General features: G+C 43.2%; 1 protein-coding gene across 9 annotated transcripts in view; it reads right to left on the reverse strand.

Annotated features, from left to right (window-relative positions):
• The window catches only part of LOC123498954 (agrin-like), an 849,095-nt gene that overhangs the window by 54,510 nt on the left and 781,684 nt on the right, over positions 1-12,901 (reverse strand). For all 9 annotated transcript variants that reach the window (XM_045246556.1, XM_045246559.1, XM_045246558.1 and 6 more), the window contains one exon: positions 3,931-4,164. In XM_045246556.1, coding sequence (XP_045102491.1) covers positions 3,931-4,164 — 234 coding nt within the window. The remainder of the gene's footprint in view (positions 1-3,930; positions 4,165-12,901) is intronic.

The raw sequence follows: 12,901 nt of genomic DNA on the forward strand, positions 1-12,901 counted from the left end.
TTAATTCTACACGTAATCCCACTCACTTAACCTAATCCTACTTTAGCGTGATTATACTACATACTTACGTTAATTTAATTCCGGCGGTAAAGAAGAGATAAATTTGTGTACGTATTGCACTTTTTAATTCTTGTTACGGAACTATCGATTTCCAGGGGTGTTCAATTTGCACGTGATTACCGGTGTTGTCGAGGCCTGACGAGTCCCCGAGACCCCGAGACTCATCACATGCAAATAGTCTCGTTTCCTGTTTCGATACGCGAGGCTCACGGCTGGAAATTACTAATCACAAAGGAACACAAAGGAAGAAAGAACCTTCGCCTTTTGCTCTTTGACATTTCCTACATAACACACCTTGTACTTTGTGACAAACAGTCTCGTATGGGCACACAGATCTGCTGCTGTTTTGTTCTTTTTATATGTTCCTTTACTGGTACATTTGTTTTTATTTTTTGTTTGAAAGAGGATCAGAGGGAAGTAGATTATATACCTTGGACTCACGTGTCTCTTGTACCTTTTGTCCATTGATATTTTTTTGGACAGTTAAGTCGGGTAATATTTGACTTGGTATTTGTTTTTTATGGATATGTGGAAAAAAGGGAAACAATTGAGTAAATATTGTGGCACTGACTTGACTAAGATATTTTGGAGACGTGAAAAGGAGAGAAGAGGATGAACTCGAGAAGAAGGCAATGATGGCGGGGGTTAGGGGAGAAGGAGTGTTGGAAAACAAAGAATAAGATGAAGAGACGTAACACGAAGTGACATGAGGAAGCTGGGAGTTCAAGAAGATAATGCAATAGAGAGAAACAGATGGAGAAGGATAACTCGAGCCGCTGACCCTGCAATACATTGGGATTAAGACCGCATGAAGAAGAAGAAGAAGAAAAAGAAGAAGAAGAAGAAGAAGAAGAAGAAGAAGAAGAAGAAGAAGAAGAAGAAGAAGAAGAAGAAGAAGAAGAAGAAGAAGATAATGGTATTGACAAACCTATCACAATGTTTCGACGTCCTATCTTTACTAATAACCATAATAACGAGGGAATTAGTGAAATTTAAAACTTTTTCATGACTTTTTTGTGGTAGCTGACGTGGATTCTTCTTCTTCTTCTTCTTCTTCTTCTATTGGCGTTTCCCATTTTTCATATTGGCTCGCATCTTCCTATCGGGCTTGACGTGGATTGCACATTAACATTGGGAGGGAAATACCGCCAGAGCGCGACTCAACTGTTACTCATGTCCGTAGTCTCAATAAAATAGCAATTAAAACTTGGAACGTGTAGAAATATACGGTGCACTTCTGACTATGTCGTCCCTCTCTGGTTATTTCGTCCCTGTCTGGTTATTTCGTCCCTGTCTGGCTATTTCGTCACTGTCTGGTTATTTCGTCCCTGTCTGGCTATCTCGTCCCTGTCTGGTTATTTCGTTCCCTTCTGGCTATTTCGTCACTGGTTATTTCGTCCCTCTCTGGCTATTTCGTTCCTCTCTGGCTATTTCGTCCCTGTCTGGCTATCTCGTCCGTCTCGCTATTTCGTCCATGTCTGGCTATTTCGTCCCTGTCTGGCTATTTCGTTCCTGTCTGATTATTTTCACTCTAACTAAATATTTTCCTCCCTCTTTCCTCTTTCGTTAGTTTTCCTTATTTTCCTCTTTTCCAACTGACTGTCTTCTTTCTTCCCTTCTCATTACTCATTCCCTTCCTGACAATGTATACCCGTCTCCGGTATATGGGACCGCCCACTGAATGCTCTCGAGGGTGACGGTAACAACGATGACTCACAATAGCAACACACTTACTTCTTAGTATCTATGAGCTTGTTTCACCTCTGCTTCAACACACCACACTGTCTCAATATTGTCCCCCTTCTATGGTGTGACTTGGCCTTCATTACTTGCATTTCCCCCCAGTTTATCTCCCACAATTATCTAGTTCATTCTATATCAGTGTGTTGTTGGTCACTAAATTCCTTCAGTTGGCCGGGCAAACATCAATGCAAACCAAATCAGGACTCCTTCAAAACATGATTCCCTGATGTATATACACTCACAAATATGCATAGCGTCCATTTTCCCAGACTCCTGAAGGCCGAAAGTCACGTATACCCCTCAGCCTGTTTCCTCCCTTACACCAGTGGCCGGGAGGAATATTCTGCTGCCGCTATCACTGGCTTGGTTCTGAGCGACCACCGACACGGCCGACAGGGGGTTGGGATGTCAGGGGGTAGGGGTTGTTAGAGGGAAGGAGGGAAGCAGCCTATCTCTCCCTTCCCCAGGTATACAGCAGGTCATCAAATCACGTCCCCAGCAGGTGAGAGATGGCCCCGATATCTGCTGCGTGTGGCGGTGAGGTGGAGGCGGGTAAGAGAGAGAGAGAGAGAGAGAGAGAGAGAGAGAGAGAGAGAGAGAGAGAGAGAGAGAGAGAGAGAGAGAGAGAGAGAGAGAGAGAGAGAGAGATATGCAGTCAACCAAAGAAAAAGGAATAGGTGGATCTTATAGCAGCAATAGTAGTAGTAGTAGTAGTAGTAGTAGTAGTAGTAGTAGTAGTAGTAGTAGCAGCAGTAGTAGCAGCAGCAGCAGTAGCAGCAGCAGTAGCAGCAGCAGTAGCAGCAGCAGCAGCAGCAGCAGCAGCAGCAGCAGCAGCAGCAGCAGCAGCAGCAGCAGCAGCAGCAGCAGCAGCAGCAGCAGTAGCAGTAGCAGCAGCAGCAGCAGCAGTAGCAGCAGCAGCAGCAGCAGCAGTAGTAGCAGCAGCAGCAGCAGCAGCAGCAGCAGCAGCAGCAGTAGCAGTAGTAGCAGTAGCAGCAGCAGCAGTAGTAGCAGTAGTAGTAGTAGTAGTAGCAGTAGCAGTAGTAAACATCACTGTACTGCGTCCCTAACAAAGTAACACCACTCATTAGGTGATCAAAATAAGAAAACGCCGCATTATATTGATAGCCACTTACACGCTTCATCTTTCCTTATATCTTACGTACGTACTTCCATTCCGTCACTCCTGCACTGCATCTCATTCTTTCATTTCTGGCTTGCCTTTTATCACTTCGTCTCCTCGTTGCAACCGCTTATCCCTTCCCTACTGTTATTCTTTTCACCTCCTTTGCAAATTTCCCTGTTCCCTCTTCTCTCCTCGTTCTGATTCCTTTTACCGGCACCACTTCCCCTCTCACGTTCCTTCCCCTCATTACTACTTTTCCGGTCACGTCCCCTTCAGTAGTACTTTACCCTCTTCCCTTTCTCCCTTATCGGTACTTTTTTCCCTTGTCACGTCTCCTTCATCGCTCCTCTCCCTCAGCATCGTCTTCCCCTCACTTACCCAGTCGAACATTACCATCCTCACGCGCCGCTCCCTCTTTCCCTCACGCTCAGTACTTTAGGGACCAAAACACGTCTCCCACCGTACTCATTTTCCCCTCATGGCTCTACACAGTCGCCTGGAATATTAAAGTTTTTTTTTCTTCCACCACTAGTTTGCTTCTCTCGCTGACGTAAGATGTTTCCTGGACAGCACCGAGGAGGATCATGGTGTGTGCTGTGTTAATACCGCTGAGGATTACACGCCAGGATGGGTGAGGGTCTTATTATTATACTCTGCAAGCTTGGGAAAGGCGGAAGCAACAGGGAGGGAGGGAGGGAAAGGAAAGAAGAAGGGAGTAAGGGGCAACATCAAGGCCTTAAGGACAAAGATGAAGAAAGAAATGGTGAGAGAAAAACCGCAAAAATAAAAAGCTAAAAGTAATGGAAAGGAAAGGAATGGAAGAAAATGATTTATATATATTTTCCTGAAGTGCATGAATGTATGGCTACTAAGTGGAGTAGATGAGTTTACTTGCCACTTCATAATAAAAAAAAGTAAGGAAAAAGGTAGAAGTGCAAGAAAAAAATAGCTTTTCCACCAAACTACAAGTGAAGAGAGAGTAAACATTAAGAACGCTTACTTACCGCATTTACCCACAAATTTGACCTCCAGGTGTTTCTGATTCCTGCAGGCATGTCTTCGAAGCTGGCACTCGTTGTCATAATCCTGGCCATCGGAGCCACAGACAGGTAAGGAGCCCAAACCGCCTCCATAGACGCGGCACTCCGTGGGGCACTCACACCTGGTACTTCGGCCGTCCTCGGAAGGCACGCAGAGAGCACCATGGTGGCACTTCTTCCCTCGGCACAGGTCGCGAACTGCGGATACAAACACGACCTCAGTTAGATCACCACGTAGCGACTGCAAGCCACTGGGGTCATGCACAGGGACACACAGGGGACATTGGGACATGGGGGTACTGCTTTGTGGATAGGACACCAGCGGACACTATAAAGGCAACAAGAACCGGCCAGCGAGGTTGACAAGCGTGGTTCACAGGGCCATGACAGGGTGATTGGGGCCATGGCACATAGGGTGACAACCAGACTCAAGCAACACACGGCGCGGCCCACACGGGGATGAGGTGGCACTGCTGCAGCGACACTCTCGTTACGGCACTGGTGACACATGGTTTTGTACTGTCTTTCTCTCTCTCTCTCTCTCTCTCTCTCTCTCTCTCTCTCTCTCTCTCTCTCTCTCTCTCTCTCTCTCTCTCTCTCTCTCTCTCTCTCTCTCTCTCTCTCCTTCTCTCTCTCTCTGTCTCTCTCTAACAAGGACACAGGCAGGGACGGACAAAGACACCACGCCCCAAAACAAATCAAAACAAGCCAATAGAACAGTACCTTCCCTTTCTCCTCCCCGCCTTCTCACACTCCCGAGAAGAGAAAGAGCACAAAAAACACACACCGGAACGAGCTTTCCATACACAAACGCCACACCAACAACACCAACAACACACATGGATTAATAAAAAAAGAAAAAAAGATAGAAAAAAAAACAATAGCAGTATATTTCCTTAACAGCCCAATTCACATTTCCTTCAGCCTCGTCCTTTCGGTTTGTATTCTATTCAGGAACGGAACCGAATTAGTCGAAACCAACCGAACCGGACCCAATGGACACCGGAGATGGAACAAAACTAGATTATTCCCTATATAACCGCACAAGCCTCACAAATTCGGGATGTCACTGCTGTATAATTCTCATATAAGCGACCGGAGAGGCATCGAAAGGGCAGGGAGATGGATAAAGGGAGAGGAAGGAGTAGGAAGAGGAAGAGGAGGAGGACGCCGGGGGTAGTAGGGTGTAGTAGTGGTTCCTGGATGCCTGTCCCGTAATTGGTTGGGTCGAGGGATGAAACAAGACCAACTACCTGGTTACGGAAGCTCATTACCTGCGGGAGATGGATCGTTGTGCAAGTAAATGACCTCCAGCGGCTCCCTGCTTCACTCCTGCCCACTTCGTCCTCGCCAGTTTTCCGCAGCGAACCTTCAAATTTTATTATCGCTGGTATCAAGGTTAGGGTCTTATTTCATGCCATTGCCAACCGGAAGAGGAGGAAAAAAGAGAGGGGAAAAAAAGGAGGAAAGAAAAGGTATATAAGGGTAATTATTCTGTACTTTTTTGTGGGGTAATCAAGGTAATTTTGTGAGGTATTCAGAAGTGAACTACAGTAACGGAAAGGAAGGAAAGGAAGAAAAGTAGAGAAAAACAAGAGAAGGTAATAACATGATAACCTTTTTTTTCTTTTGGTGGAGATAAACAGGCAACCAGGAGCTCAATGAATACAAATGATGTCGTTTAATCAGAGCATAGTTAGTTCGTTAAATCAGTTTGCCTGGCCGAATTAATTAAAGACACTCCCAAATGGGGATCTAATCGTAACAAAGCATTTCAATTTGGCTTCTGACTCACTAACCAAAAGGAGATAAAAGATAGTGTATTCTGGAAAATCAACCTTACTCACTCTATCCACAATGGCGTGACTTCTCTGCTAGCCTTTCTCTCTCTCTCTCTTTACCATGTGCTGAAGAATATTTCCAGAAGCAACACAATACGTTACAATACGTTAAACTATTGGGAACTTTATGACGCCTGGACTATCCATAACTCAAAACGAATGCAAAATAAACACAAGAAGGAGAGAGAGGAGAAAAAATACCTTTTATCTAAACATCGTTCGTATAGAAGGATGGGAGGGAGAGAGGGAGAGAGAAAGATAGAAAGAGGGAGAGGGAGAGGGAAATAGAAAGAGGGAGAGAGCCAATTCTTTCCATCGTGAGAAATATGGAGGAAGATCACACGGGGCTATTTCTCTACGCTACGAGGCACAGCGAGACTTGCCTGGCTTTTCTTTCTGGGGTGGAGGGACACGATGGCTCCCTCCTGTAGGTCGCTCACTGTCTCCACTCCTGTCCTCTCCCTCTCTCCCTGTCCTCTCTCTCTCACACCACTCCATTCCCCTCCTACATATCTCCATTGTCTTCTTCTCCCTATGACACAGACACAGACACACACACACACACACACACACACACACACACACACACACACACACACACACACACACAACAACTACCATGTTATACCAGTCTTTAAACATGAAGGATCGAGAGAGAGAGAGAGAGAGAGAGAGAGAGAGAGAGAGAGAGAGAGAGAGAGAGAGAGAGAGAGAGAGAGAGAGAGAGAGAGAGAGAGAGAGAAAGAGAGAGAGAGAGTAGAAATCATATAACAAAACAATTGAATTTATGCGTGCAGTGAAATGAAAAAAATAATATTACGAGATACAAAGAAAGAAAGAAAGAAAAAAAATGAAAATCGTGTGTAGGTGTGTTATCAATATGTAAGAAAAAAATAGTATTCATTCACCGGAGAAAAAGTCAACAACATCTAATATAATAAAAGAAAATAATGGAGTTTGGAATATGTATAAAAAATGTCTAATGAAACTTCATAAACACACACACACACACACACACACACACACACACACACACACACACACCAGAGAGAGAAAAAAAAAGGAAAGAAAAGCACGCAGCATAATATCCTTTTATAGTGCAACTTCAGGAAACAAACACCAGCACCATCACCGCCACCACCATCACCACCGCCACCGCCACCAGCAGAGCCCCGCAGAGCCTCGCAATCTTCGCCGCCAAGCTTTTCTCATGCGGCTAAAAATTTCCTCCACACAGCGGCTTATTACAAGGCTGAGGCGGCCCGTGCAAATTAACCATACGCCGGCTATCCTAATTAGAGTAACTGAAGACAACGTAGAGAATAGAAGCGGCCATTTAGTTGCAAAGTGTGCAGGTCCGTAACACCTGTGGGAGGTCACGTGAGCTTCGAGTGCTTCCGGTGCAGGTAAACAGGTAAACAGGTAAACAATAGGTCTGTGTGTGTGTGTGTGTGTGTGTCCGTCTCTGGTCTGTGTCATGTCTTGTCTTTGGAACAGGTAAACTTGTCTCTGTATTCGTTTGTTCATCTCCACAGTGATTTCAGTTGCACATTATTCGATTGCAGGTTTGTAAAGGAAATCGTCTCCATCTCGTCTATTTTCTCATATCAATTGAAGACAAGCCAAGTTGAAAAAATAAATTCTTTCTCACATTTGACTATTTCTCACTTGGTCTCTGCAGTAAGTCAGGCAGGATAAAAACAGTTCTATCTCACCTAACTTCAATATAATTTTTCTTGTCTCTGGGTAAGATAAGAGGCAAGGAAAAAGAATCCTATCTAACTTAACCAAGATTCGCTTTTATCTTTAATTTTCAAGGATTTTCCCCAGGTCTTCCGTGGCCTCTCGTATGAAACAGAGGATCAAACGCTAAGCCTGCTTCACTACGTACCATATTTATGCTAAAAATACTCCACTACCCGCCGCCTCGCTCTGCCGGGAATGCCTCGCCCCACTGAACATCTGCTGCATAATAGTAATACGAACGCCATTACACTTTACAAAATAGATGAGGTGTTACTGTTTCTGTTGTAATGTGGATGGTGACGTGTTTAGCGATAGAATAATGTGAGTTTCTGTTAATTTTATGTCACACGGCGGCACTAATAAGTTGTCAGTGGATATTGATAGGGTGGTGTGCGATCCCTCTCATCATTCACATTACTCTCTGGTGCTCGCCCGTCACTCCCACGCGGGCCCTGCCTCCCCAACACCAGCCTTCCACTCAGTCCCGCCGCCACCACTGCTCAGGAAGCCATGGGTGCTCTCCAACACGTCCTGATCATTCCTATGTTCTCTCCTTCAGTATTATTGTTGTTGTTGTTTAGCATTATTAATATTATCATGATTATCGTCGTTGTAGCTGTTGTCTTTGTTGTTGTTGTTTTGTTGTTGCTGCTGTTGTTATTGCTGTTGTTATTGTTTGTTGTTATTATTATTATTATTATTATTATTATTATTATTATTATTATTATTATTATTTATTATTATTATTATTATTATTATTATTATTATTATTATTATTATTATTATGATTATTATGATTATTATCATTATTTTCACTATTATTATTATTATTATTATTATTATTATTATTATTATTATTATTATTATTATTATTATTATTACTCTAATTCTTATTATTGATATTACCATCCTTATCGTAATTATCATCGTTATTACAAGTAACAGAAGCTGATAAGTAGCTTAGATAGTATTTGTTGTTGTATCATTATTAGCAATGTACTATTATGGCATAGTAGTAGTAGTAGTAGTAGTAGTAGTAGTAGTAGTAGTAGTAGTAGTAGTAGTAGTAGTAGTAGTAGTAGTAGTAGTAGTAGTAGTAGCAATAGTAGTAATAGCAGTAAGAGCAGCAGTATTAGTATGCGTGCGTGTGGGTGTGTGCTTCTTTAATGCCTGCGTGGCAGTGCCTCCTGTAGGGGGTGGGTGGAGGTGGGGGAAGGAGAGCATGAGAGGAGAGAAAGAGAAAGAGAGAGGGAGAAGGAAGGGGCAGCAGGAAATTCGTTGTACCTTCTTTACGTCTCAAAAGTAATCGCCATTTCTCTTCCCGGAAATTAAACTAAAATAAGGTTACAAATTCTCGAGCCCCTCTCTGTCCCTCCCCACCCTCCCCCCCTGAGCATGGCAAGGGTAGAAAATGGTATGCGTGTTGCTGTCTTCCTTTTAAACCCCGAGCAAGCTGACACGAAACTACATACTTGAAGACTACCATTACTCGTGTTCCTCCGCTTGATTTAGCCACACGTCACCTCTGCCAAGATTACACGTACTATTTACCTCAGCCCACCTGCTTACTGCTCCCATAAAGAACTATACGTATGCCTCCATTTTGTTGTTTTGTTGTTATACGAGTTGTGGAGATGTTGTTATCGTGGTTAGGGTTGGAATTGTGGTGGTTAGTAGTAGTAGTAGTAGTAGTAGTAGTAGTAGTTGTTGTTGTTGTTGTAGTAGTAGTAGTAGTAGTAGTAGTAGTTGTAGTTGTAGTAGTGGTAGTAGTAGTACTAGTAGTAGTAGTCGTAGTTGTTGTAGTAGTAGTAGTGGTAGTGGTGGTAGTGGTGGTGGTAGTAGTAGTAGTGGTGGTGGTGGTGGGGGTGGTGGTAGTAGTAGTGGTGGTGGTGGTGGTGGTAGTGGTAGTGGTAGTGGTTGTAAAGGTAGCAGTATTAGTAGCAGTACTAGTGGTAGTGGTAGTAGTAGTAGCAGTAGTAGTGGTGATGGTGGTGGTGGTGGTGGCAGCAGTATTATTATCAATATTATCATTAGTAATTGATAACAGAAATTTTACCTTACCTATGTACGTATGCATACTTCCTATACATGAACGACTATTTCTCTCTCTCTCTCTCTCTCTCTCTCTCTCTCTCTCTCTCACTCACAGTTAATTACCTCTACAACATTTATTCAATCGAGTACTGGCAGCATCACAGTGAACGCGCGTCCTTCACTTTCCTGTCCATTGCTCTGCTCATCGGCGACTCACTGCACCACGCTTCCACAGAGGAATTATCGTAGCATTTGTACTGAGCTTTATTTTGTACCGTTGACTAACTTATGGTGATGCTAATTCTGTAAAAGGTACGAGAGAGAGAGAGAGAGAGAGAGAGAGAGAGAGAGAGAGAGAGAGAGAGAGAGAGAGAGAGAGAGAGAGAGAGAGAGAGAGAGAGAGAGAGAGAGAAGTCAAATTCTCGTTCTGTACTTGTATAATCTCTCACATCAGGTTTGATAAGAAAACTAACATAAATATTCACTTTAATTAGAGAGAGAAAAAAGGAGGAAGCTTAAAACCAAAACGGATACATCAAAAGCTAATTTTAAGTGTTATCCTACATATAATAATAATAATAGCAATGAAAATAATAGTAATAATAATAATAATAATAATAATAATAATAATAATAATAATAATAATAATAATAATAATAATAATAATAATAATCGTGTACAGTATTAACGCCCTTTCTTCGTAAAAAAAGTATCAACAAAAGTGCGCCACGTGATGGATTCGAACCCAATTACTACTCCTTCCCACACGAGGAGGAGGATCCAACCCTAACAAGACACTCCAGAGAGATGAAAACTGAGACTCTTCCATTCAATATTGCGACTCAAAGATGTATTGCTATTGCGTTATCTCCACCACTACTCCCTCCCACGACTCCTACCCCCCTCACCCTCTCTCTCTCTCTACCTCCACCACCACCACCACCACCACCACCACCACCACCACCACCCTCTTCTCGCCCTTCCTCATTTTTTCTCTTACTTTCTACTAATTAATTGATAAAAAAAAGATGTCAATGATAATTCTACGGTACTAAATTCTCCATTTTAACTATTATTATTACTGCTATGTTGTGTCTGCAGTACGAGACGGAGGAGGAGGAGGAGGAGGAGGAGGAGGAGGAGGAGGAGGAGGAGAGGAGGAGGAGGAGGAGGAGAGGGTAGAAACGAGGTGTTGTCTCTTAATGTGTCTTCTGAAGCAATAATGTCAGTGTGTGAGTTATTTTTCCTACTGCAGTAATTGATGGAGATCACACACACACACACACACACACACACACACACACACTCTCTCTCTCTCTCTCTCTCTCTCTCTAATTTCTCTTCTAGAAATCTACAACACATTCACCATCAAATACCCATCAGTGTAAATCGGAGAGAGAGAGAGAGAGAGAGAGAGAGAGAGAGAGAGAGAGAGAGAGAGAGAGAGAGAGAGAGAATTTCTATTTCAATGTATAACTCCTATCTTGAATAAAAATCACAAGCACATACGCACACACACTCTCTCTCTCTCTCTCTCTCTCTCTCTCTCTCTCTCTGTCTTCCCTATTTACTTCTTTACATCGAACTTTACTATAGAAAGAGACCATTTCACACTATCTCACACGGGAATTGAGCCACAGTTGTTGACCGTCAATAGTTTCCCTCAGAATATGGCAGTTCTTTTTTTTCGAAGCTTGTTTTATTATCTTTGATCTGTCCAGTTATCTATCTACCTATCTATCTTTGTCTGTCTACATTTTCCTATTCAGATGTCCATTTATCTTGGTATTTGTTAGGTGTATTTATATTCATAAGCTGCTTCTCTCATTCTCGTCTATCTCTTTTTTTTCTCTCTCTCTCTTCTTTTCTCTTCACCCATCTATCTTTCTGTCTGTCTATAATTTCTCTACTTAAAAGCTACTTACGGATGTCCATTTATCTATCTATCTATATGTTTGTATCTATTTTCACAAGTTAAGTCTTTCTATGCAGTCTCTCTTTCTTTTTCTCTCTATTCTTTTCTCCTCACCCATCTATCTTTGAGTCTGTCGATGTTTTCTTATTCAAAATCTACTTATAGATATCTATTTATGTATTTATCCATATGTTTGTATCTATTTTCACAAGCTAAGTCTTTCCTGCCGTCCATCTCCCATTTTTTCCTCTCTCTCTTTTCTTTTTTTCTCCTCACCCATACATTATTCTGTCCAACTGCATTTTCTTACTCAAAAGTTATTTAGGGACATCCATTTATCTATTCATCTATATGTTAAGTGTATCTTTCTTCACAAGCTCCATCTTTCCATCTTTTTTTTACTCCCTCTCCTCTCTCTCTCTCTCTCTCTCTCTCTCTCTCTCTCTCTCTCTATTCTCCCCACAAGTTTCCACAGAAAATGGAGCAAAAAATATGGATAAGAAAACGGGGAAATTCCGCCACAAGCCACGATGATTTTTGTTGGAAGGAATTTGGCGATAGGATTTTCGCTTCACTTCAAAAGTTGGATAACAAAACGAGACTTTATTGAGGCATCAACCACAAGCACGAGAGGCAGAGGAGCCGAGGAGAGGAGCGGACATGAAAGGGAGTGTGCAGAGGTGGAAAAAAAGGGAAGTGGAGAGCGAAGGAGTCGAGGAGAAGGAAAGAAGAGAAGGAAGAGGAGGTTTGTGGAGAAGGTTTTGCCCAGAATATGATATGAATGCAGCGAGAAGGGAAGGATGGAGGGTAGAGAAGTGGAGGGAGGAACAGGGGATAGGAAGAGGAGGAGGAGGAGGAGAGGAGGAGGAGGAGGAGGAGGAGGAGGAGGAGGAGGAGGAGGAGGAGGAGGAGGAGGAGGAGGAGGAGGAAACACTAATCTGTAACCGAGAGAAAGGGAGCTGATGTGGCTCAAGAGATTAAGACGAGAGGATAAATGAAGACGTTACAGACAGACTGACAGATAGACAGACAGACCGATAGACAACCGGATAAGGAACGTGGCAGTTATGACTTTCCCCTCTCTCCACACACACACACACACACACACACACACACACACACACACACACACGCACTCATCGGCTTAGCATTCATACTACGCCTACCATTTCGAACTCCCATCTACTCCTGTTTCTCCTAAATTCCTCCCAATCTTCCTCCTTCTCCTCCTCTTAGTCTGCGTCTTGCTACAGGCCTCGGATGGCGCCTTGCCCGTCCTACCATTACCAAAAGCGACATCAAAGCCCCCGCGAGACTTCCTAAGGGCTCACATCGCTAAAGTTCACTCCCTCTACAGACGCCCTTGAGTATAATGCCTCTTTCCTTCCTTCCCTCTTCC

The sequence above is a fragment of the Portunus trituberculatus genome, chromosome 48, assembly GCF_017591435.1.
Source record: "Portunus trituberculatus isolate SZX2019 chromosome 48, ASM1759143v1, whole genome shotgun sequence".
Taxonomy (NCBI): domain Eukaryota; kingdom Metazoa; phylum Arthropoda; class Malacostraca; order Decapoda; family Portunidae; genus Portunus; species Portunus trituberculatus.